At 42.9% G+C, this 23,862-nt stretch overlaps 2 protein-coding genes across 2 annotated transcripts; one reads left to right on the top strand and one right to left on the bottom strand.

The window, feature by feature from the left end:
* Positions 1–3,881: 3,881 nt before the first annotated feature.
* Positions 3,882–4,748, top strand: Ercc1 (DNA excision repair protein Ercc1). Its single transcript, XM_065230023.1, has 2 exons — positions 3,882–4,492; positions 4,557–4,748. Exons 1-2 carry the CDS (start codon positions 3,935–3,937, stop codon positions 4,743–4,745), a joined length of 747 nt encoding a protein of 248 aa, XP_065086095.1. The 5' UTR covers positions 3,882–3,934; the 3' UTR covers positions 4,746–4,748.
* A 10,465-nt stretch (positions 4,749–15,213) lies between these two features.
* On the bottom strand, positions 15,214–16,000 carry LOC135708076 (uncharacterized). The gene is made up of 3 exons (XM_065230022.1): positions 15,844–16,000; positions 15,480–15,719; positions 15,214–15,326 (listed from the first exon to the last, which is right to left on the bottom strand). Exons 1-3 carry the CDS (start codon positions 15,959–15,961, stop codon positions 15,292–15,294), a joined length of 393 nt encoding a protein of 130 aa, XP_065086094.1. The 5' UTR covers positions 15,962–16,000; the 3' UTR covers positions 15,214–15,291.
* Between the last annotated feature and the right edge of the window lie 7,862 nt (positions 16,001–23,862).

Raw genomic sequence — 23,862 nt, 5'->3', positions numbered from 1 at the left:
CATCTAGGAGTATACTAATTGGCGTCTTGCAGTGAAACTTTTCCAAGCTTTCGCCTCCTACATTTCGAAGTGAGAACTAATAGAAGGAGGATAGTTTACAAATTTTCCAAGTAAAACAGACGATTTTTGGGGCAAATCGGTCCATAAAGAAAAACTAATTATTTCTCGTGGAAACTTTTGCTTGAATCGTGTAAGAAAGCGTGTTTGAAAACTAATTGTTATTATTTCGGTATGGATCGGAGAGGTTTTCATGGAAAATAATGCATAACAAGTTTGCGCCCACAGCGAGAGGTTACCTCCTGCGCAGCTGCATTTTTCGGAAAATGGGGAATATGTGCGATTTCCACTAAGATGAAAGTGGAAATTAAGTTAATTTACTTAGGAAAGGTTGTATCATGCTGGTGGTAATGGAGAATTGGTTTTATAGGACGCCAATATTCAATAAATGTTCATTTTGGCCTTTTCTAAGCAAACATATTGATACTCACAATTTTCGACGGAAAACGCACCGGAACTTGATTTACTCAACACGCACCATACTATAAAATGGTGCTAGATGGTGATAACAAGATGACAAATCATCTTTATATTGAGTAATTGAGCAATATACTTCTGTTTACATTATATTTACGATGCAGCATTGATGCAGCCGCGAAATTAAATGAATATATCTTATGAAAGTTCAACTGGAAAAGTCAAAGATGCACATCAGTCTGATCGTAAACACGTTTTCTTCTTCAATTCAAATGTTATATTCGAAGGATTTTACACAGGCTTGATGAAAATTATGATTTAACGCTAATTTTCACGAATTTTATATGCAGTCTGTCAACATTATCATCATCATGCAGTGGCGACATCTGCGTTGAGCTTTTACGGAAATATTCCATATTGGAAAGTGAAATCTCTCTCAATTTTCTTCCTATTCGAGAATTGACCACTTTGTCAAGCAGTTTTGACGTGACTTTCTACCAGCGATTTCACAAAACTGGACCAACTAATTTCTATTTTTTTTATAAAATGCACAAATGTTGGCTACTTTTCTCGAGGTTCTAGAAGAAAAAATCTCAAAATAATGTTTTATTTCAAAGTTTGAGTGGTAGTAAACGTCATTTTAACTGCTCGAATGAAGTGGTTATTTTTTTTTTTTAATTCTTTATTAAAGAGATTTTTAGCCTTAGGCTAGTTCATCTCTACAAGTGGTTAATTGTTTCCTAGAAAAAACCCGGAAATTCAACTCCCTCTTTTGTAAATTCGGTAAATTCACTTCTAACGAAATTGAGTCTATCGACTCAATTTTGAGTTAATCTGATCGACCGTGTATTGGTTTGGATCTTCGCTACATATGTCATCACGGCCATTGATTCTTACTCATATTTGACATAGAACTATTGCTCAAAAATCTATAACGACTGATTCAAATGTGCGAGCGATCCCTGTCAAAATAAAGAGAAGGATTAGTAATTTCCATTTAATTCCAATACCTTATTTGCTTATCCTTGACAGATACGCGTATTTCGTCTAAAATGTGCAGACTTCTTCAGTGTCTTGTACTAATACTCGAATACACAGCAAAAAAATATGTAATATCGATCAACGTAATTCATGCTGATGTATGAAATAATGATGTAATACCAAAAAGCAGATACAATATTACATCAATCGATGTAATTTTGTTCGCAGAATCGATGTACATCGTACAATGTGATATTACGCAACCGATGGATTGACCTGGTTGCAGCAGTTTCGATGTAATATTCAACAACTTTTTTTGCTGTGTAGACTGAAGAAGTCTGCACATTGTGGACGAAATACACGTATCTGTCAAGGATAAGCAAAGAAGGTTACTAATCCTTCTCTTTCTTTATTTAAAAAATTTAAGCCATTATTTTATGGGTAGTTCCATTCTCGGTCCCGTTTTCCTTAAAAAATGCGTACTTTATAGTCATAATAGACTTTATACCACAGACAGACATACAAATTAAGGCTAGTCAAGTAGTGAGCCAAAATTTAAAATCGTTAGTTTCGTATTGATTGTTGGTACAATCAACAATCAATACGAAACTAACGATTTTAAATTGGCGCACCACTTTAGTAGCCTATTGGTCCCAAGCAAACGATTAACGTACCCTATTCTAGTTGAAATTCTATTACTACACTATGTTTGTTTTGATTCGCTATGAAAGTTTGACAGATAACATCAGGGGTGTGTGGATTCATGCAGAACATGCAGGGGTGAGTGAAATAGCTTGGGACTGCTTGGGACCGTTGTTCTGGTACTGAGTGAGCCAAAAATAATAATGATTTTCTTCGGGACCCAGTGGTCTTAGAGTTACCTCTATGGTACAATGGTAGTACAACAGTGAACTTTGTATGTCTGTAAAAGGTATTAGCTAATTATGTTTGTATTACTCCATGCGTGAAGCTAACGATTTACATAGGTGAAGATGCTTAACGACAAATATCAGACTTAATCATTGTACAGACTGGAGAGTTATAACATGTAATAACGGTTGTCAAATAATTGCAACACAGAAACCACCATCAAGATAGCGCTATAACCTGTTATAACTCTGTAGTCTGAACACCGACAAACCGACATGAATGCCCATACAAAGTATCATCAAATTTCTGATCAAAGCACAAAACTGACATCTACCGCCGTGTTCGCGAAAAATGTGTATCCTAGCCACAAACACACAAACAGAATGTATGAGATGGTTCGTGTCTAATCTATTCAGGGCAAATTATTTTTATCTAGATAATAAATTTCTATGGTTTTGAAAGATGGGATCACTGCACATTTGAATCCGCCGTTATGGATTTTCGATCAAGAGATAAGTTTAAGTTTCATGTCGGTTTGTCGGTGGTCTGAACGTACTATAAGGCCTAGGCGCTCAATACAAAGGTGACACACAAGAAAGAAGCGTTAGTTTGTTTACTAAAATGAACTATGCCCATTTTGTTATGGCAACCCTAATAAACGGGTACCATATACTGACGATATCTTAGATGGTGTGACCATACCACATAAAGTTGAGATGGTATCTCGAATTAGTGGTTAGGTGCATCTTTCGGTTTTGGTTTATGCGGGAAGTTTTGTTATAAAAAATGCTCCTCGTGTTTATAAACGAAATTCACATCAAAGGTTGATTAATTGAGTAGGCAATCAGTTTGGCACGGCATTTGTGACCAGCGTACACCTTTCGGTCGTATGAAACAGGTCAAAAACTGTCCAAATCCAACCATAATTTTTTTTTTTTGAAAGAGTAAAATGAGTAACAGCGACTCACTCTCTGAGTTTGTTTCGTTAACAGTGTTAAATTTTGGCTACATGCACGCACTGTAACTGGAAATTACCCATTAATGGGTACAATTTCACCCATTTTGAAGTAAAGTAGGTTACCCTAATAAAAATTGTATAGTTAATTTGCTTAACGACGTGTTCTGGGTATCATCCAAACCATTTATAGAATAGTTCAATGATTTGGGTTATCGTTCGTTTATGGTTATTTTTTAATAGGGTAACCCATTAAATTGGTAAAAAAATTACACATTAATGGGTAACTAATTCCCATTAATGTATAATTGTTACCCATTAATTGCACATTAATGGATATATTTTTCTATTTTATGGGTTAACCTATACTTTACTTCAAAATGGGTGAAATTGTACACATTAATGGGTACTATAATGTTAGAGTGCGTGTTTTTGCGAATTTGAATGAACATTTCGTTGCTCAAAATTTGAGTGAGTTTCAATGGCCGTGATTGTTCAAAGTTCGAACTCGAAAATCATCGACCATCATTAAACAGTCATCATCAAAACATAAACAAAATTATCCCGAATATTTCAAACACGGTGTTCTGTTCAAAAAAAAAAACTTTTAATTTTGTAAGATAACAAGCCTTGTACTGCAAACCCATCGCAACCATGTCCATCCCGAACGACTCCCTGGACGATGACGACCTGTTAGCCAACCTGGATCTGCCGCCGCCACCCAAAAAAGCCGCTGCAACGTCAGCATCGGAAGGCGAAAACAGCAGCAGCACCGGCATCGTCGTACGTTCCGTAAACAAAGGGAACTGCGTCCTGGTGAACCCGAAGCAGCGCGGCAATCCGCTGCTCAAATCCATCCAGAACATCCCGTGGGAGTACGACGACATCGTGCCGGACTACGTGGTCGGAGCGACGACGTGCATCCTGTACATCTCCCTCCGGTACCACAATCTCAATCCGGACTACATCCACGGGCGGTTGAAACTGCTCGGGAAGATGTACGAGCTGCGAGTGCTGCTGGTCCAGGTGGACATACAGGAACCGCACAATGCGCTGAAACACCTGACCCGGATTTGCCTGCTGGCCGATTTGACGCTGATGCTGGCGTGGAATGCCGAGGAGGCGGGCAAGATTGTCGAAACGTACAAGATGTTCGAGAATAAACCGCCGGATTTGATTATGGAACGCGCCGAGCAGTATCCGTATCAAAAGGTATTGGGTCGGGCCAAGCGTGGTAAAGTTTTAAACAGAATTTTGAACGTGTTTTAAATTTCAGCTCGTGAGTGCGCTGACCAACATCAAACCGGTCAACAAGACGGATGCCATGACGTTGATCCAGAACTACGGAACGCTGGCCTGTATGATCAACAGTAGCGAGGAGAAGCTGTCGCTCTGTTCCGGGCTGGGTCCCAGGAAGGCGAAGAAGCTGCACAAAACATTCAATGAGAATTTCCTGAAATCGTGAATGCAGGTAAGAACTTACTGTATACGGTTTAGTAGTTCCATTCCTCTGAAATATTTACATTTTTAATTTCTGGGCATTTTTGTATATCTTTATTATTATAATCTTTAACTAGGCTTTAGATTCGAAGGTTCGTTCACCTCGATTAAACTAAAATATTTCAATTTATCATACAATTCTATTTCTTCAGGAAAGAAAATTACCTTTGCCTTTGTAAATATTGACGTTTTTTTTTTTTTTTGACAAAACTCAGGTAATCATGACAGATGTTTTTCACTTAGATTCAGCAGTATATCTAAGTCCAGTCTCCAGTATGAGTGTGTAGATTTTATCGAATATTCCGGGTCTACGGAAAAAATTGGAATGACATTTTCTCGGATATAAGCAGCTATAGGAATGTTCTATCCTCGAAAATGACTTCAGGTTTGAAACAAATCCTCGTGTATTTCAAAAGGTATTCACCGTAGTCAGTCTATATAACGCATTTTGCGCCAACTTTTTTCTCAATGTGCTTCAACTTAAAGAGCCTGAATTTATGTTAAATTCAGGCTCTTTAACTTGATCAATTTAGATGGTCAAGTTTTGAACCCACCACATCATGATTTTGGCGCTACTGTATATGGACGATCAAAATGTAAAACACTGTGTTAGCCACAGCACAGTTCTGTCAAAACCTCAGCATTTTCATTGATCCATTGCGAGTTTGCGGTGTAAAAGATAATTCTGAGGATCTTGTTTTGGATCCTCTGAAGCTTTAGGTGGTGTCACTTAGCACAACTCTCCCAGATTGGCATACAATACTCAATAGCCGGCAGAATGATCTGCTTGTGGACAGCAAGGTTGTTTTTGAGGGACAGGGGGGACTTCCTGTTTATCAGAGGGTAGAGCGACCTGATCAAGTGGATGTCTTGTCCACATGGGATCGGAATAGCAATTTTCTATCGAGGGTGAGACCAAAGTAGAACACTTCACTCGACCATTCAATGCCAATCAAGATGGATCTTGACGTTAGCAGGTGGAACAAGCCGAGGTGAATTCGTGTGTGGAAACAGAATGGTTTGTGTTTTAGCTGCATTGATACAAATCTTCCAGCTCTTGAAATAGTCGGACATAACATCCAGGCCTGATTGTAGTTTACTCGCCAGAGCACGGATCACTCGACCCTTATAGATGATGGAGGTGCCATCTGCGAACATTGACAGGATACCACCATCCGGCAGGGGAGGAACGTCTGACGTGAAAATGTTGAATAGGATAGGCCCAAGCAGGCTACCCTGAGGGACCCCTGCATCAACGTTGAACGTATCAGAGGGGACATTGTTCAAGTAGACCTGGAATGATCTGCCCGATAAGTAGTTTTTGATGATCCTCACTAGGTAGATCGGAAAGTTGTACACACTTAGTTTTTTCTACCGAGCTCGGCTGTGCAAATCTCGGCAAAATAAGTTTCACTGAGATCTCAGCAAAAGTGACAATTGATTGCTGAGTCTCGGATAATGCTTAGGTGAATCTCAGCAAACAAATGAAATGTTTGCTAATATCTCAGTAAAACATTTTTTGCCGAGATTTGCACAGCCGATTTCGGTAGGAAAATCTAAGTATGTATGGATGCAGCTTGTACACTACACACTTCGATTTTTTCGCCGAGATGGGCACCACCGAGCAGCTCGGCATTTTATTTTGAAGAGCCGTCCTCGGATACCATACACGAACCTCACCGACGACTTGAAGCATCGATGCAACTGAACTGAACAGACGATTCTCAGTGGCCCAACGTTCGATAGCGAGGAGATCCTGGTTGATTGCTTCGACGAGCCTGTTCATTTCGCTTGCGGGGCCTGATATGTAGATTTGGAGGTCGTCCGCATAGAGGTGATACTCGCATTTTAGCACACCAGGCAGGCTGTTGATGTATAGGCTAAACAGCAGGGCGCTCAGACAGGATCCTTGTGGCGTACCGTCGGTGAGATTCCGGGGATTCGAGGGAGTACCACCCAGGTCTACAACCTGGCTTCGCTGCGCCAGGAAAGATTAAATCAAATTACACGCTGAGTTTGAAAACCCGAATTCCCTCCGCAGCTTCGTTTCAAGTAGACCATGTCTGACACAGTTGAATGCCAACGAAAAGTCGACAAGAACCATTACTGTGAAGTATCGGTGTAACGATGGCCTTTTTCCAGACGGAAGGGAAAGTTTGAGCATCGATAATCGCATTGAACAGGTGAGTCAGGGGGGGGGGGGGAGGATAAACGGGCAGAGCAGCTTGATGAATGAGATGGGGATTTCATCCGTCCCTTTCGCGTTGGTCCCAATCTCGTAAATTTTCCTGGTGACTTCGTTGACGTTAGTGCGCCTGAACTGGAATAGGCCGTCGGCCACATTTGCGGGTGGTCGATCGGATTCTGCGTTCGCTTGCGAAGGTACAGCCCTATGCTGTAACATGTGATGGCCTTCAGCAAAGAACTGAATTAAGTCGGTCAGCATCAATTTCCTCCATGGCCGCATTCTTCTTTGCATTGTTATGTATGCCCTCTCTCCTCAGGTTGCACCACAGCTGCTTAGCAGGAAGGTCCATGCCAAACTGCGAATCAGCATACCGTTTCTTAGTGTAGTAGGCCTTGCCTGCCTTTCGGTGTATCGTTCAATCCCAAACCGAAACACACCGCAATCGACGTCTCCAGCAGAAGCATTCCTCGGAAGACCAGTGCGCACCACTTTGGACCTACTGAAGAAACCTGTTCCTGTAACTGAAGCTGTCACGAACCACAAACAAAACGAACAGTTCAATTGGCGGCATGGAGCAGTCAAGCGCGAGTTTGAAGAAGATGACCTGGTCTACGTTGAACAGCATCGCAGAAACGCCAAGTCCTGGATTCCTGGTCGAGTCATCGAACGGAAAGGTTCCGTCAACTATATCGTTGCACTGGGCATGAACGGGAGACCGAAGCTGGTGAGGTCGCATGTAAACCAAATGCGCCCTCGTCACACTTCTGATGATCCAGAGCAAGCGACGCAGCAACTACCATGGGAAATCCTGCTTGATGAAATTCAAGATGAAGCTGCACCGTTGGATCCAGAAGTGCCATTCAATCACGATGTCCCTATTCCTGTTGGTTCCGTATCACTCGAAGCTGATGGTCAAGTGGCAAGTACGTCTGGCGAAAATCCTTTTTCGACAATCGATCATGAACTTGCTGCTCAAGATGGAGAACTTCAGTCCGCACAAAAGCCCGTGTCATCTGAAGCAGTTGGAGACTTTATTCGACGTTCTGTACGAGAATCAAGAATTCCAAGATGGCTCTCTTCCTATGACATTTTCTAAAAGGGGGAGATGTAGTAGGCCTAGATGTAGTAGGCCTTGCCTGTTGATTCTTTATCCGACCACCAACCAAGATAGACGTAATAAATAGTAGCTCTTAACAACAGCTTGTTTTACTTGTTGGCCTTGGTTACGGATATAACACTTAGCAGCACCAATTAGGGTGCCGGCCCTACTCTTTTTGGAGATGTAGTCTCGCCATTGAGCATCTCCTCTGACACGATTCGGATTTCGCACACATAGAGAATAGGCTAGGTCCCGTAAGGTGATTGCAGCTTGGATTTCGTTCGTTATCCATGGCGTGCGTTTGTCACGAACACTAATTATCCGCTCCGGAGCATGCTGGTTCAAAAGCGAATAAAGTTCGCTAGTGAGAAGTTGTGTTTTGATGTCGATGTCTTCTTCTTGGTAGATGCGATGTAGGTCCTTTGCCAGGAAATCAGCTTGCAGCCGTAGGGGATCTATCCTACCGAGATTCCATACTTTCATACGACGAGGTGGAGCTTCAGGTATGCGCACGTCAGCGATCAGATACACAGCTTCGTGATCGGAAATGGAGTTCGCGTTTACAGCTTTGGATTTTTTGATGAACAGTGGGTGATCGGTTACCATTAGATCAATGGTAGTAGAGCTGTGTTCAGTGATCCGGGTGGCCGACGTGGGTAGCACCGTAAGATTGAAGGTGGTGTGAATCCGTCTCAAAGCAAGTAGGTTCGCAGTGGGTGTTAATCCAAGCGAAGAACCTGAGGACTGTGCGTCGAAGAACAACGATGAATTTTCACCTTCTGTTGTCGAGCCAGTGAGTTCCATGAGTTGATTGAAATCGTTGATTAGCGTGTATTCGGATTGATCAATGAGACGAACGGAAACTGTGTCATTTCGAATAAACACAGAGCTGATGACTTTTTTTGTGTTTAAGTCTCAAAGCAAGGTTCGGAAAGTTGTGAGAGACAGGACTTCGTTCAGAGTGAACCGATAGTCTAGCGGAAGATCATCATAAAGCATACACAATTTTGCATTCCTGTGCTTCTTGTAGTACACGCGCAGCGTCGTATTCCTGGCTTCGTTTCCGTCGAACACGATGACGATTGTGGGTGTGAGCGAACGATCCGACCATTTTGAAGATCTAACATTCGCCATGATGTGAGACACACCTAGGAAGTCGAAAATTCTCCTCACAATGGCTCCGAGGTTCTCATCGGCTCGGTAGGGAACTTTGTTAACAGCGACTCTGTAACTGTTGACATTTTGCGAGGATACGACAGCAAGCTTGGCTCCCGATTCAATCGCTTCGATCTTCTGTTCGATGGTTTCGAGAAACTTGGTTTGTGCAGACTGCCGATCGTATGTTCTGTCGACCTCGAGCACACGATTCTGAAGACGTTCAACTTGCTTCTTACACCAGGACCGTGAAACTTCCACCTCCTCACGCAGCTTGAGCATTTCTGCCGACAGTTCTTCGCTTAGCTTAACCAGACGTTCGTGAGCGTCATTGTCCGGTGCTGGTGTCGAATCCAGTTGCTGCTGTTGTTGCTTAGGGATGAGGTTTCCTCGCATGCTGCAAGTCTCACAGAAATACCAGAAGCTTTTGAGTTCAGGTGAAACTAGATCGCTGATTAGGACGCAAGTTGTGTGAAACCATTTCAGGCAACTGTCACAGCTTATCCAACTGATGTTCTCCGTTTTCTTGCTTCCTTGCTTCGCCTTTCCTTTTCTCTTCTTGCTCGTGGGTGGATTTTCACGGCCACAGCTACCACAGATATCTTCGTCACTCATGATGATATTAGCATCTCAGTGAAAAACTTGCCGAGATTCAGCTAACAAACGGGAATTTTGCCGAGATCTCAGCTAGCAAACATATTTTCGGTGGTGCCCATCTCGGCAAAAAAAATCTAAGTGTGTAATCATGCCAGACATTGTCGAACGCCTTCTCGACGTCCAACAATGCCATGGCAGATGTATTGGAAACGGACTTGTTCCGCTTGATGATGTTAGTAACCCGTGCAAGAGGACAAGAGCCTGATGGGGCGATAGCTTTTGGCACTGGTATACCTATAGGATCTTTGCCAGGTTTGTGTATTGGAATCACTTTGGCTAACTTCCAGTAGCCAAGCTCCAAACATTTGTTGAAGATAAGATGGTAAGATGGTTGAAGAAGTCAATACTCAAGTTTTTCAATTCGAGGTGTGTAGTTAACATACGCGCAGCCTTCATGTTTGTAGTGTTTCTAATAGCTGCTATCACCTCATCAGCCGATATTCTACTATCATCATGCACTACTACGGGGGTGTCAGCGACTCTAGACATTGCCTCCAGTACGTCAGGCTCATGTGGGCTCACCATGGTTTGGGCAAGATTATGTGAAATCACAAAATGTTGGCCAAGAGAATTGGCCATTTCAACTGGGGTTATGAGTAGGGAGTTCCACCATCCTGGCCTGGATTATTTTGGTTAGCCTATTGACATTGGTCTTTAAGTTTTGCAGCCCAGAACGCTGGAGCTGCCTACGAATGGTGCTGCGGAGCCTGATAAGATCTTTGGTTGGGCTGTCAAGGGTCAAAGTATGACTCATCTGTCTGGATGCTGGTACGTGTTGCTCCCTGGCACGGGATATCGCCTCTTCGATGGTTTGCAGACACCGATCGACTTCTTCGAACGACTCCAGTAGGGCGTCGTAGTCGATTGCTGTGTCCACACAGCGCTGATACTGCTGCCAGTTGACACGATGGTAATTTCGCCGGGAAACTTGAAACCTTTTGGCCGAGGAACCTACGTCGGCCACCACCGGATAGTGGTCCGAGCTCAGTTCCTGATAGGCGATAGGTTGAGAGATGTTATCGCCGATGTTGCTGATGAAGATGTCGATGGTGACATGAGCTCTGGATCGACTCAACCGGGTGGGAGTGTCCGGACATAGGATGTTGTAGTGGACTTCCCGCAGATCGTTGTACAAGATTGTGCCGTTCTGGTTTCGCCGACTATTGCCCCAGGCTTGATGCTTGGCGTTCAGGTCGCCAGCGATGATGAAATTTGGCCGCCGTCGTGTTAGCTTGATGATGTCTCTTCGGAGGTCTGCGGCCGAGCCGTCCCTAATGTTGGTTTGCTTGGGGCAGTAGACCGCGATGATGGTGATTGGACCAAGCGATGCACTCACCTCTGCTCCGATGGCTTCGATGGTTTTCAGCTGGAAGCTTGGTAGTAGCCGGCAGCTGATGTTCCGTCTCGCAGCGATGGCCACTCCCCCTCCCCCGGAGCTGGTGCAGTCAAGCCTTACGAGCCGAAAGTCGTGAAGGAAGACGTTCAGCTCGGGCTTAAAGTGAGTCTCGATGATGACGGCTATGTCGATGAGCCGTTCGTTGAGAAAGTCAACAACTCGCGATGTTTTTGCTCTTCAAAAAGTAAGCAGTCCAATTTACGATCTTGATGGCTTCACGGTCCATACTTAGTGACAAGGGACACGAGCGTCACAAGTTCCTCCGAGGTGAATGGAGAATCGTCGACAGGCTCACCTGAGACAGCACCAGCGAATGATAAAACAGGGGCGGTGGATGAACCTGGAATTGGCTGGGCCGCAGCAGCAGCGAGACGATGCTGAACTATCCGACTGTTGGGAACCATTTGGATACTCGCAGGATTGGCTTGTTGGTTGTTGAGCGGAAGCGGGGCTAGGTTCGGAACATGTCGACGGGGCTGGAGAGCTGGGTACTGGACTTCCGTGAGTACAGGAGGCGACCGGGTTTGTTGATTGTAGCCATCCGACGGATATTCATAAACTCCACTCGCTTGGGACATCCGCGATTGGAGACTTGGTGGTTTCCACCGCAGTTGACACACGTTGGCTCGATGTCATCGACTTGCTCACAGGACGCAGTTGAGTGAGTTCCAGCACACTTGCCGCAGTTTGTCTTCATGTGCCAGTTTTTGGTGCCATGGCCATATGAGAGGCAGTTCATACACTGCGTAACATCACGATGTTGGGGTTTGTAATGCTCCCAACTGATAATGACCTGAAACAGGTCCCGGATTTTAGATCTTAGAACCGCAAGACTGATGGATCTCTTCGTGACGTGCACCAGGAACAACTGGTTACGTAAACTGGTGTTGTGGTTGGAACGCCTTCATCAGGTACACTGCCTCAGGCTTGAGCCCAAGCCGCTCCAGCTCGGATTTCACCGCAGCCGCCTCGAACAACGGTAATCCACGCAAAACCACCTTCAGTGGCTTGCTCGATGGCAGATCATGCGTGAAGAAGTCTACGTTGTTGTCCTTCAGGAAACATTCTATTTGTTAGTACTCCTCCAGGCTGGAGCACATGATTTTGGTACCAATGCTGCAAAACTTGAAGCAAGGCAGCAGCTTGTGTTTTGCCAGTTCAGCACCCAGCTTGGCAACATCCTTCACCGGCGTGAAGTGCGGGGAAATCCACTCTCTTCTAGCAATGGGAACGGCGTCACCATTGCCATTTTCTTTCGGGAGTACTGGTTGGCTTGCAGTACCGTTTTCCGGCGTCATCCTGCGACGCGCCGGGCTTGATTAGCACTTTCTTTGAAGGGCCCGCTGCTGTCTCATTGGCACGTTTACGCACCATTTTTTTCGTGTTTGCCAGTTCAAGTAAACTTGCCAGAACGCGAGAAGGTAGCGACACTTCCACGGCGCAACGCGACAGCACAAAACGAATCAAAATCGAAACGAGAACTCGAGCGAAAATACGGACTGAACAGCTCAACAGTCGAGCAAAGAATCTGTGACAGTGCCATGACATCGTGATGGCTTATAATGTGAATAATGGCATGTTTGGCAACCCGGTATTTTGACAGCTCGATTGTTTTCATTTAGGGGAAACGCTCCAGTATTGGTCAAGTTCCTATTTTAGCCACCAATTCATATTCATCATTTTGTCATTTGGAGATATTTTTGATTCCTTGCCTATAAGTTAAGAATCGTATAAGATCGAGCACTACTCTTTCTCTTTGTGGAAGTAAATTCCACAGAAAACAGAAATAAAGGCCAAACCCAAACCAAGACAGCCCCGAACCTTGAGTTATGCGATCCAATTATCTCGAAACACTTCATTGAAAACATCTTGATAGTCTGGTAGTATATCTCAAATCCTCAGTCGATATATTCAACACTTCCTGGAACCCATTTTGTATCTTCATCAAATGTCCTCCAAACTGCGGCATTTCCCCTCCTTCTGATGATTCAAGACGCTCTGATTTTTACAAGCTGCTTCCAGATGCTCGCTTATCTCCCGAACCGTACGCTCAGCTTGTCTATGGTCTAATATGCCTGCACCTGCCACCGTTGGCTTTGTAAAAAGATGTACTTATTTCGGGTGTGCCGTGTAGACTGTGAAGGCTTGGTCACGGTCCGTAGATCTGTTCCGTCTTGCAATCCAATCGCTGCTGACCAGACAACTCAGCAGCTTAGCTGCTCAATGAAGAAGTAGCTGATGAAGTTCAACGCCAAATCCGCCTACATTTTGTATCACATTGTTCATCGAATCGTTGAACACCTATGGCATTTTCTTGAAGCAGCAAGCAAAAATAATAGGCAAAGCTATAAGATTTGTTACGTTCTTAGCTAAGCTTCATGAAATTTAATGATGCGAAACATATAAACAATGGGTTGATTGACGCGTAGTGTTACCAGACACATTAAAGATCGTGAAAAATTAAAACCATGGGTGCCAAAAAGTGCCAATGAGTGTGCCCAGGTGTGCCCAACTGTGTTTTTGGCACAACGTGCGGAGTGACCAACCCCTTGGGGTAGCCATTTTCACTGCAAAATCTGCGTTGCCACAAGTACTCAACACAGGCGAAGCCGTTTCACGGGTGCTAGAATGGAATTTTCTGGAGTGTCTAAATATGCGAGTAACTTTTATCGCTCGTCTCCTAAATTTACAAACGTCTGGTTCGGTCCGAGTTACAACTTTTTTTTTTCCTCTGTTCGGGACCTAACACTACTGCGACCAGTAAATTGATCTATTGTAGTATATCCCGTGTCCTTAGTTTAGTGCATGTCGTATTACTCCATCACTATTGAGAAATGATGAAGTATTCGATTTTTTTACAGTTGCCACTCTTGCATTTATCGCAAGGATCCGACTCTAATTGAAAGGTCCCGCTATTTATACCCTTCGGAGTGTTGAAACACCCTCCAAAGGCGCGCCTCTTTGTCAGTCAAAATTGGATTCCTTAGCAACAAAATTAAGGATGACACCGATAATGACCATGCATCAGAACCCTAGTCTTAACCACTTCAAACTAGGGAACAACGAAGAGAAGATTAGAATCACATAGATGAAGACAACTTACTCATTTTTTTGCCTTGTTTCAAGATCATCCTCGGTAGACAAAGCCGAGTCTTGTCACTATCAACAAGGCATAAAAAGTAACAAGGACTAAGATGTGTTCCTTGGATTACTGAAAAATCCTGTTCCCCTAGTTTGAAGTAGTCAGGACTAGGAATCGGTGGTAGATCTTACATCCCGTAACGTACCACGAAAAGGTGATCTACCCACGTTACGGGGCGAGTTACAATGATTGCTTATGCCTTATTCAGACTACAGAGTTATAACAACCGGTGGAAACTAATGATTTTAAATTGGCTCACTACTTGACTAGCCTATTGGTCCCAAGCAAATCGATTAAAGTACCCCATTCTAGTCGATGTTCTAGTAGTACACTAAGTTTGTTTTGATTCGCTATGTAAGTTTGACAGATAAAATGAGGGGTTCGTAGATTTTTCTATGTTTCGAGGGGTGTTTAGATTAGCTTGGGACCGAAGATAGTAACAGAGCTGAGCCAAAAAGCTGAGCACATTTCTTCGGACCTTCTGGTCTTAGTTACCTCTATGCTAGTACCGTAACTGTGTGTTCGACTGGATATGTCTTCCAGCGCGAACCCGTTTTTTTATTTATGGGCAGAAGTGGTCAAGAAAGAAATCCAAGAATGCAATTTCTTCCATAGACATAGAACGTCAATACGGTCAAAATGTTTCTTCGAGTCATCTATCCAACACCAAATGAAACCCCAAAACTGTTAGTTTGAAAATATTTTTATTGCTATTTGAACAAACAGGTTCAGGTTAATTTCTAGTAAAAAAAAATATTATTGGCACCGGATTTAAATGTAATCATTATAAATTGCAACATGTTCAGAACGCAAAAAAAAAATATTTACAGGTCACTTCGGTTAGTTTGGTAACGTCCTCTCGCTCATCCCCTGCTCAATCGCTCTTCCTTTCGTAGAACTTTTTGTTGGCTGAAAAAACAAAAAGAGAACCCGCATTACGCTGCATCAATCAATCATCTATCGTATTTGGAGGCGAACCAGCCTAAGGCTGAAAGCCTCCTTAATAAAGCTAAATAATAATAATAATAATCATCTATCGAATAAAATTTATAATCCACCCACCAGTGATCAACGTGTCCGGATCTTCCTGAACGCGAGCCTGGGCCACCGTAGCATCCGATCCCTTTTGAGTAACAAGTTTTGCCTTGTTGGCCGCCGTTAGCTTCTTGTGTTTCATGTACGCTCGCCTGTACTCATCATCCGCCACCAATGAGGTCGACTTGTGCTGCTCGCCGCCGCTACCACCCACACTCACACGGTACTCGGCCAGAGGAATGACCGTCGATGACACCGCCACCCAATCTGCGAGCGAAACAACAACAACAACAACAACATCATAAACATCGGAGTGGAGGTGGATACAGTCGATGAGTCAACCTTCACCTCTCGTCTACGATCGAGTGATGAACATCGTCGGAAGACTTACCTGGTTCGTACTTTTGTCCGGAAACCTTCTTGTAGTACATGGGGCTGGCTTCGATGGTTAGGGCCAACGCCATCACTAGCCCTATCACGATCGGAATCAGAAACGTTTTGAGTGACATTTCTTTTTATTGATGTGGCAACCGTCGTAACTGGTTGGGATCAAGGCGCCAAACTTGTTGAGCACGAAATTTTGCACAGGTGATCTTTCTGAGCGAGCACAAGTGAAACTACTACGATCGAACCCGTTGGCTTGGAAGTTCAGACCAGTTTCTCCGTTCGCGTGTTGTGTGCGGCATGGTGCAGAGCGGGAGATTTCTCTCCGGCGAATGATGGCACCTGCTCGGGTTAAAGAGAGGACATTGTTACGGCATTCAGATGGAAGGGAAAGATCGTGTGAATTCGAGAATCGAAATGTGAATGGAAGTGATCGAACTTGACGCTTTTCGCATCGGTGATAAGTATTGTAATTTTTAAACTTTATTAGACAGTTTGTCAAATTTCGAAACCTGACCAACAAAGATCGATTACGTCCTACGTCACGATCGTCAACATAAGCTCAAAAGCTGGCAACACTTCAGCTCACCTATCATTTTGTTTATGATGCTCGGAGGTCGTGACTTATCAGCGTTTCATATCTGTATGCGCTTCCCAGGCAATAAATTCACAACATTATCGCCAGCACAAACGAAAGAGAGAGAGAGAGAGAGAGAAATGCGAGTGGAGAGGGAGAATAGTGATCGCTTCGCACATTTAAAAACACTTACCGTAATTTGCATTTGTTTACATTAGAAATTCAAAAGCGCATGCTGTCGGAGAGCTTTGGCGCGAAGACTATATGGTGTGCTTTGGAACAATTAAGCCAACGTGGTCGTTACCTTATACAGCTGTGGGAAAATGAACGCTTCTCTCTTGTCTCTTGTTGGGGTGATAACCTTTTGGCTAAGTCGAGTGTAGTGGCATTTTCAAATGTTGGTCATATGCAAATTAAATTGAGAGAGAAGCAACCAGCAACACATGTTTAAATAAATCAATTTCTGCTTCTGAGGCAGATCGCTTCTTCGCGCTAGGCGTCTAATTTCGTCGTGTTGAGTAACATCAAAAATATTTGTGATTTCTCGCGTCACTTTTCAAATATTTAGACTAAACTACATTGATCGATCATCTTCATTGACTCTCTCTTTAGTTAATAACTTGGCTGCATTCATATTTCGAGTTAGAAGAAAGTATTATTAAGCGTATTGGACGATAAGTGGAGCTGAAAATGTTGTTGGAGCCGAGCTATTAACGAAACAGAGGGTCGATTAAGAGAATCGATCAATATAGACTGGTATATTTAAAAAATGACACGAGATTTCACAATAGACAAACCAACATTACGTTTGTACAGTATCACCATAGAGATAACTCTAAGACCAGAAGGTCCCGAAGAAACGAGCTCAACTTTTTGGCTCAGCTCTGGTACTATTTTCGGTCCCAAGCTAATCGATTCACCCCTCGAAACATAGGAAAAGCCACTAACCCCTCATTTTATCTGTCAAACTTTCATAGCGAATCAAAACAAACATAGTGTAGTACTGGAATTTATACTAGAATGGGGTACATTAATCGATTTGCTTGGGACCAATAGGCTAGTCAAGTAGTGAGCCAATTTAAACTCGTTAGTTTCGTATTGATTGTTGCTGGTACTATCTTCGGTCCCAAGCTTGTCGAATCACCCCTCGAAACATAGGAAAAACCAATAACCCCTCATTTTATCTGTCAAACTTTCATAGCGAATCAAAACAAACATTGCGTAGTACTAGAATTTCGACTAGAATAGGGTACGTTAATCGTTTGCTTGGGACCAATAGGCTACTAAAGTGGTGAGCCAATTTAAAATCGTTAGTTTCGTATTGATTGTTGGTATCACCACAAACGAAGTGACAGACGACTAACTGGCGAAGAAATCAATTAAAATAATGTGGTTCGCTGTAATAGAATTTTCTTAGAAGCTTGTGCCATCATCCATCAGATGGGATATGGTATTTTTGTTTTGGTTTTGCACAAAGTTGATTTTGTGTACAATGATTCTTTGACAGTGTGCAAAGAGTGCGTATCATTTTGTCATTTTTTTTATGCATTTCAGTTTTGGGTAGAGTGAAAGAGATAGAACCAAAACATTCTAATACATTTGGTGAAAATGCTAGTACAATCCAGTAGTAGTGTTGCCATTTTTTTTAACTAGTTCGTTTATTTACTAGGCTCAGTCGTGTGTGACACTTTGCGGAGTCAAAATCAGTAATGTTTGATTTACATTTTAAATAGCAGTATTTCTAGGTTAGTATTGGGCTGAGTGGTGCGAAGATGGACCTCAAAATCGAACCACTTTCGAGCTGTCAAATCAAACCACTTTTTTATCATTGTGGTTCGTTGAAATAGATAGAAGTATTGTTATCGTCCAAAATAAAAAATAAATATTTTTCAGTAATGTTTTTGATCTTTTTAAAAACGTGATTCGAAACGACTCAAACAATTAAAAATAACAGTATTATTGCGTATTTTGGACCAAAGTAGACTCCTGCGCTAAAAAAAAACCCCTCCGATTTTTTTTCGCTCAGGAACGACTGTGACTTCGGAGAACGTTCTAAGGAGATTTGTGATGATAGTACAAAAGTTCCAAGAAATTTCAACAGATTCTGAATTTTATTCCACTCCGTAAAAACTCCAGCTATGAACAATGTCAACAAACAATCACAAAGTCATGAATCGGCTCTGCACAAAAAGCCGTTTGACACTTCTCTCTACCAACCGACGGTGATGAAACGTTTATTTCAACACTACCAACATGAAGAAAATTTCACTTCGCACCACTCAGGTATTGGGTACCAATTACTCGCGGCGGGCTCGAGGTTAATAGGTAACAATTTCAATTGGAAGGATCTAGGTAGGAAACTGGTTTCTGAAGCCTCCTTCAGATACTACTCTCGGACGGTTGACGAAATCCTGGCTGGGCAGGGGCACGTAGCACAGGAACAGGAGGATAATAAGACTGGGACACAATGGCGGGAAATTGTTTGGAAAGGAGGGGATAGTCACATCAAACTCTAACATCAGACAAACAAAGGAATTCGTAGATCGCTTGCATGTAGGGAAGATCACGTGTTCCCAATACATCTCTTACTTCACGGAAGGGTTGTCTACCTCGGGCCACTAGGGTATCCAATAGTCGTGCTCTGGAGGCGTCATTACCCGGGCAATACCAAACTGCGTGATCGATGTCATCATAACCGGTTCTGCACCTACATATATTGCTGTCAACGAGGTTTATTCTATAGAGATGTGCGTCTAGCGAGTAGTGGTTGGACATAAGTCTTGACATCACTCGAATGAATCCCCGACTTACATCCAGACCATGTGGTACAATCCAGTAGTAGTGGTGTTGCCATGTGTTACACTGAAAAATTGAAATAGCAGGTTAGTCACCAAAGTTTTCGAGCCGCTCCGTCTGTCACTTCGTTTGTGGTATCACCCCGCCAGTGCTGCAAAATTTCGACAATATACGGTGATACTCAAAATTCTGCTTTGGTCACTCGTTTGAACTAACAGTCATCGTCAAGGCAAACCATGTCAATTGTCAGTAGCATTTTTGTCAGTGACGAACATGTGCTGATTTGTTTATTAGCTAAATTTGAAATGAAATTAAATGGCTTGAGCAAAACAATTACATGGAGCCATTAAAGTGAATAAGCATCTACGTCCTGAACCGCTTGGATAACAATAATGTGTCTCAGAATGCATGAAATTACACTTTCTGTTACCAGGTGAATCTTTGTCATTGACAAAAAAATGAATGAGTTTTTGACAAAGATTTTTTTGAGGATCAAGTCTATCATTGACTATGTGAAAACAATTTTGTCAATATCGCGCAAAAGTCTGTCAATGACAATGACAAATCTCAGCACTGCACCCCGCACATCCGACAAAATTAAGGCCGGTATCGGGGTTTGACTCGCTAATCCGACTGACAAATCCATTCTAAAAAATAAAACAAATCGACAGTGAGCTTGCATAAGGGCGTATACGCGATGATCGATTCTCTTCATCGATTTATCTTTGCATTGCTACAGCTAAGCGAAACAATTTTCTAGAATTTGTTTAATGCAGAGTTGTAACAGGTTGTATTGACTATCAAAAGCAACAGCAAACGCACCGAGAAACGTTAAATCTAGCGAGTATTTAACAAAATAGAAAATCGATGAAGAGAATCGATCATCGCGTATACGCCCTTATGCATGCTCGCTGTCGAAATATCACATCACAAATCTGAAAATTGACAGCACAATGTATTTCAAGCTGAACATTGCATTTGGTCCTAAGTAATATTGATCGATTCTCTTCGTCGACTTTGTCTTTAGTTAATAACTTGAGCACAGAACCGTTTCTTGATGTGTTTGTCATTTTATCGTCGTCGTATTGTCGATCTGTGTGCTGAAAATACATGAGAATGATTTTACATGGTGCCTAAGGCTAAAAATCTCTTAAATAAAGTCTAAAAAAAAAAAATGATTTTCCATGGTCGTGGGGATACAAAGAGAAAGTCGACGAAGAGAATCTGTCAATGTTACTTAGGGCCTAATGCAATGTTCAGCTTGATTTACAGTCTACCGCAGTGCGAACATAGATTCGGACTTAAGGCCCAAACGCAATGTGGGCGGAAGCGGAACGGAAACGGAAAGTTTGACAATTTTCACAAATGACATCAAGCTGCCTAACCGAAGTCGATTTGGTTCTGACTTGTTTTCAATCCGACAAGTAGACTTACTCAGATCGGGCTGTTCCGCTTCCGCTGTCATTGCGCGCTTGGACCTTTAGGCTGTGTTCCATTTGGTGAATTTTCACTTAAATTTGACAGATGGATTTTTTTTAAATAAACCTGCTATTCCAGCAGACTTATTTCTGACAAACGAGGAATCAATTTTGACATACACCTTCTCGAAAATTGACCGATCAACAACAGAGGAATTTTCGAACATTTTATAATTAATTTTCGAAGCGTCAACTTTAAGTGAATATTTACCAAATGGAACACAGCCTTATGCTCTGAACCATTTGGCAATTTTTTTTTTAAATTTTTGGTTAAAATTTGACAGATGGAAAGTTATAGATTAACGTACAAGAAGTCAGGCATAACATTTGATTACGGCACAAAAGCATTTGTAAACAAACTTTCTAAGGCCCTTTACACGCGAACCAATGTACGCTTACGCAAATCAACAACATCATCGGATAGGGGCAACTATCACCTTTTTCGAAAGTGGTATTGGTTTGCGTGGGCGTACTTTGGTTCGCGTGTAAAGGGCCTTAGAAAGTTTGTTTACAAATGCTTTTGTGCCGTTATCAAATGTTATGTCTGAAGTTAAATTTTGACAACCGTGGCTGAATTCTGCTCGAAAACCGATCGATCGGTAACACAGGGATTTTCGAACATAACTTTAACAATAACTTTCGAAATGTCACTGTTAACGACGAGTTAAATTTAACTCGGCAAATGGTTCACAGCCGTAGTTGCAGTATGCATGTGCTCAAAACTCTCGACGGTGCATAACAACCGTCGAAGTCGAACGCCACGACACAACATTGAGCAATTACGGGACGCCGGAATTGCCCAGGATTATGCGCAGCAGCTGGAAGCTACACTACCAACGGAAGAGTAGTTTGGCGCAGCTACTTCTGAAGATGGCTGGAGGGACATCCGTTCCGCCATAGGTAGTACCATAGAGGTAACTCTAAGACAAGAAGGTCCCGAAGAAACATGCTCAACTTTTTGGCTCAGCTCTGGTACTCTCTTCGGTCCCAAGCTTTTTTTTTTTTTTTTTTAATTCTTTATTTAAGAGATTTTTAGCCTTAGGCTAGTTCATCTCTAAAGGTCCCAAGCTAATCGATTCATCCCTCGAAACATAGGCAATTCCACTAGTCCCTCATTATCATTATCTGTCAAACTTTCATAGCGAATTAAAACAAACATTGTGTAGTACTAGAATTTCGACCAGAATGGGATACGTTAATCGTTTGCTTGGGACCAATAGGCTAGTCAAGTAGTGAGCCAATTTAAAATCGTTAGTTTCGTATTGATTGTTGGTAGTACTGCTGCAGCGTCACTAGGTACTGCGATTTCGGACCGAAGAAATGACTGGTTTGACGGTGAATGCAAACTGTTAGTAGAGGAGAAGAATGCAACACGGGTGAGAATGCTGCAACACCGCACGAGACTGAATGTGGAGTGATACAGACAAGCGTGGAACAAACAAAATTCCGTTTTCCGAAGGAAGAAGCGTCAGCAGGAAGACGAAGAAAATCTGTACCGCGTTAACGACACACGTAAGTCCTACGAGAAGCTAAATAGTGACACGGCAACAGACCTTGGAGCACGCGCAGAAGACGACAGGCTACCAGCCCCTGATCTTCAAGAAGTTGAGGAGGAGATCGGTCGGCTGAAGAACAACAAAGCAACTGGTGTTGATCAACTACCAAGAGAGCTATTAAAATACGGTGGTAAAGCACTGCCCTAATAAACGTGTACCATATACTGACGATATCTTAGATGGTGCGACCATACCACATAAAATTGGGATGATATCCCGAATTGGTGGTTAGGCGCATCTTATGGTTATTATTTATGCGGGTGGCTAGAACGCGCTGCACTTGGTAATTACCAAGACTTGGGAGGAGGAGCTATTACCGCAGAAGATGGAAGGTGTCGTATGCCCAATCTACAAAAAAGGGCGACAAGTTGGATTGCTGCAGCTACCGCGCGATAACACTGTTGAGCGCCGCCTACAAGGTACTCTCCCAAATTCTATGCCGCCGCCTGTCACCATTTGTAAGAGAGTTCGTGGGGCAATACCAGGCGGGATTCATAGGTGCCCGCTACTGACATATTATGCACGAGTACGGATTTCCGGATAAATTGATGCTATTGGTCAAGGTGACGATGGATCGAGTGCTGTGCGTTGTTTGAGTATCGGGGACACTCTCGAGTCCCTTTGATTCTCGAAGGGAGTTACGGCAAGGTGATGGACTTTCGTGTGTGCTATTTAACATCGCGTTAGAAGGTATGATCATAAGAGCTGGGATAGACACGAATGGCACGATCTTTAGGATGGCCACCCAGCTTCTTGGCTTCGCCGATGACATCGACATCATGGCACGGAACTTCGAGATGATGGAGAAAAGGTACATCAGACTGAAGGCCGAAGCTAGGCTGATTGGACTTGCCATCAACGCATCGAAGACGGAATACATGAGAGGAAAAGGTTCTAGGGAAGACAATGTTAGCCTCCCACCCCGAGTTCAGACTGACGATGGTCGATGGTGAAACCATTTCGAGTAGCGATTTTGAGGAAGAAGGGTCAAGCCAAAGACCGGATAAAATTTGTAGTGCAACCTCAATTGAAACATCATCACAAAAACGACAGCCAGGCTGGGTCCGTGTTCTCGCCTAGTACATCCGAAAGAGCTTCTCCAAAAACAGATGTTGTGATGTTTTACTAATTTTTTTTTCTTTTAGATTATACATCTATTACCATCCATATTAATATATTTTGAACATTCTAGGTTCTCCAAAACCAGCTTTGACACGTAAATCGCAACTGATACGAGTTGTTACAGTTGAGGTAGCTGCTGCATTGGACCGCTGTAAAGTGAGTGATCGAAATGCTGTGTTTCTAATATCATCGATCGCTAAAGCTTTAGGGCACGATGTTTCATCATTATTGTTGAACAAGGAATCTGTCAGAATCGCCAGAGCAGGAATTCGCTTGCAAATGCAACATGATTTAAATGCGTCGTTTAAGCCAGATATAAATTTAACAGAACATTGGGATTCTAAGCTGCTACCTAACATATTACCATCCAAAGCTCTACCAAAAAGCGCTTGGCCATAGTTGTATCAGGCGAAGGCATTAGCAAATTATTGGCTGTTCCACCCATCGAAAACCCTACGGGGGCACAACAAGCAGAAGCGGTGTACAATGCAGTCGTC

Source organism: Ochlerotatus camptorhynchus, unplaced genomic scaffold (assembly GCF_037179485.1).
Source record: "Ochlerotatus camptorhynchus isolate MF236.1 unplaced genomic scaffold, CSIRO-AGI_Acam_v1.1 ptg000325l, whole genome shotgun sequence".
NCBI classification, from domain to species: Eukaryota; Metazoa; Arthropoda; class Insecta; order Diptera; family Culicidae; genus Ochlerotatus; species Ochlerotatus camptorhynchus.
This window is presented reverse-complemented; position numbering and strand designations above follow the sequence as displayed.

Bases quoted from the DNA above. Each gene is read 5' to 3' on its own strand.
- Ercc1 (XM_065230023.1), top strand. From the start codon at position 3,935: ATGTCCATCCCGAACGACTCCCTGGACGATGACGACCTGTTAGCCAAC. The intron at 4,493-4,556 runs GTATTGGGTCGG...TTTAAATTTCAG, and splicing joins AGCAGTATCCGTATCAAAAG to CTCGTGAGTGCGCTGACCAA.
- LOC135708076 (XM_065230022.1), bottom strand. From the start codon at position 15,961: ATGTCACTCAAAACGTTTCTGATTCCGATCGTGATAGGGCTAGTGATG. The intron at 15,720-15,843 runs GTAAGTCTTCCG...TTTCGCTCGCAG, and splicing joins CGGACAAAAGTACGAACCAG to ATTGGGTGGCGGTGTCATCG. The intron at 15,327-15,479 runs GTGGGTGGATTA...TTGTTTTTTCAG, and splicing joins TCCGGACACGTTGATCACTG to CCAACAAAAAGTTCTACGAA.